This window comes from Coregonus clupeaformis, unplaced genomic scaffold (genome assembly GCF_020615455.1).
Source record: "Coregonus clupeaformis isolate EN_2021a unplaced genomic scaffold, ASM2061545v1 scaf0795, whole genome shotgun sequence".
In the NCBI taxonomy this organism is placed as follows: Eukaryota; Metazoa; Chordata; class Actinopteri; order Salmoniformes; family Salmonidae; genus Coregonus; species Coregonus clupeaformis.
Window position 1 is genome coordinate 237,501 of NW_025534250.1, and position 2,410 is coordinate 239,910.

At 47.1% G+C, this 2,410-nt stretch overlaps 1 protein-coding gene across 1 annotated transcript in view; it reads left to right on the forward strand.

The window, feature by feature from the left end:
- LOC121558029 (iron-sulfur clusters transporter ABCB7, mitochondrial) overlaps positions 1 to 300 on the forward strand; it is a gene marked incomplete at its 3' end in the record, with an annotated part of 40,806 nt that extends 40,506 nt beyond the window's left edge. Inside the window, 1 exon segment of the mRNA XM_045216776.1 lies at positions 213 to 300. Within this exon segment, the coding sequence (XP_045072711.1) occupies positions 213 to 300 (88 nt within the window).
- Positions 301 to 2,410: the final 2,110 nt, after the last annotated feature.

The window sequence follows — 2,410 nt, forward strand, 5'->3', positions numbered from 1 at the left end:
TGTGTAGGTTGATGAGGGGAAAAAACAATTTAATCCATTTTAGAATAAGGCTGTAACGTAACAAAATGTGGAACAAGTCAAGGGGTCTGAATACTTTCCGAATGCACTGTATGTGGTTGGCTTAGCTATAGCTAGCAGTATAGAAAAGCTGAAGCTACCTTTTCCTGTGAATTCTTCTCAACTGTAACCTTGGCGTCCATCTTGTTGTCTAGGACTCGTTTCAGGATAGAGATGAACAAGGCAGACAACGAGGCAGGAAATGCTGCTATTGACTCTTTACTCAACTATGAGACCGTTAAGGTGAGACCGTCTCTCTCTCCACCTGTCTTCTCTCTCTCCTCCTCTCCTCTCTCTCCTCCTCTCCTCTCTCTCTCCTCCTCTCCTCTCCTCTCTCTCCTCCTCTCCTCTCTCTCTCTCCTCCTCTCTCTCTCTCCTCCTCTCCTCTCTCTCCTCCTCTCTCTCCTCTTCCTCTCCTCCTCTCCTCTCTCTCCTCCTCTCCTCTCTCTCCTCTCTCTCTCCTCCTCCCTCCTCTCCTCTCTCCTCCTCTCCTCTCTCTCCTCTCTCTCCTCCTCTCTCTCCTCTCTCCTCCTCTCATCTCTCCTCTCCTCTCCTCTCTCTCCTCCTCTCCTCTCTCTCTCCCCTCCCCTCTCCTCTCCTCTCTCCTCTCTCTCCTCCTCTCCTCTCCTCTCCTCTCCTCTCCTCTCCCTCTCCTCTCCTCTCCTCTCCTCTCCTCTCCTCTCCTCTCCTCCTCTCTTCTCTCTCCTCCTCCATCTTTCCTCTCCTCCTCCTTCATAGTCTGCTGCTCAATAACATGGATAGATATTCATGTTATTTGGAGAAAATAATTCAGTTAAATATCCGTTCTAGTAAACCGTGTGTGGTATATACTCACCAATTAGTGGTGATGTTCCAGTGATGTGGTCCTCTGTAGCTCAATTGGTAGAGCATGGCGCTTGTAACGCCAGGGTAGTGGGTTCGATCCCCGGGTCCACCCATACGTAAAAATGTATGCACACATGACTGTAAGTCGCTTTGGATAAAAGCGTCTGCTAAATGGCATATTATTATTATTATGGGATACTACAGGTCTAAACACCAAGCTGGGTACATTGTACTTCACGCACACAAACATTCACCACATCACCCCTGCCCAGACCCCCCCTGCCCAAACATTCACCACATCACTCCTGCCCAGACCCCCCCCTGCCCAAATATTCACCACATCACCCCTGCCCAGACCCCCCCCTGCCCAAACATTCACCACATCACCCCTGCCCAGACCCCCCCTGCCCAAACATTCACCACATCACCCCTGCCCAGACCCCCCTGCCCAAACATTCACCACATCACCCCTGCCCAGACCCCCCTGCCCAAATATTCACCACATCACTCCCTGCCCAGACCCCCCCCTGCCCAAATATTCACCACATCACTCCTGCCCAGACCCCCCCTGCCCAGACTGCTCTCCAGCGCCCGCATCACTCTCACTATGGCCTCAAACTGCACCATTTGTCTCCATCACCCACGCACTTTCAACATTTAGACAATAGAGCATTTTAACGATGAAGGATTGGTTGATTTCCAGTGTTTAAGTATACATTTTTTCAAGATGATTGACCAGAAAAGTATCATCCAACCCATCGGGTATCTCATGGCACCCTTATATTCCATGTCTTGAAATATGCAGACAGACGTAAATTTACATTGAAATACTGACGGCCAACTTTCTAGCTCCGCCCATAACTTTTGGACTTGATAACATTCCCAGAAGGAATGGATTATTGAGTCATTATTACTGACTCTGCCGTTGTGCTGTAGAATTTGTGAATTTTGTCTCTTGTATAATACATTATATATATTAGTTTATAGTGGATTAAGTGTACATATTCATTAGCTGTAATTTAGTTAGTTATGCTCCATCATTCCCTCCATCTTGTGCCAACATCAGTTCTTTTTAATTCTTGGTTCCAATAGGTTATTTATTTTTTCTAAGAGATTGTCAGTTGGATCGTCTCTCTGCTCTCTGTAAGGGTTTCTGACTCAAATAAGATTCCCTCAAGGTTTCTCTGATGTCAAAGATTTCGCCAGGCATTACTGGAACCATCTCGTCCAACAAGTTATACTTTTGTATCATCTGTCCATAGAACGTTCTTCCAAGAGTCTTGATGATCATCCAGGTGCTTTTTGGCAAACTTGAGTCAACTTTTTGGACGAGATGGGTCCCATTATGCCTGGCGAAAACCAAACACTGCATTCCACAGTAAGAACATCATACCAAAGGTCAAGCACGGTGGTGGTGGTGGTGTGATGGTTTGGGGATGCTTTGCTGCCTCAGGACCTGGACGACTTGCCTTAATAGAAGGAACCATGAATTCTGCTCTGTATCAGAGAATTACTACTACTGTTGTGT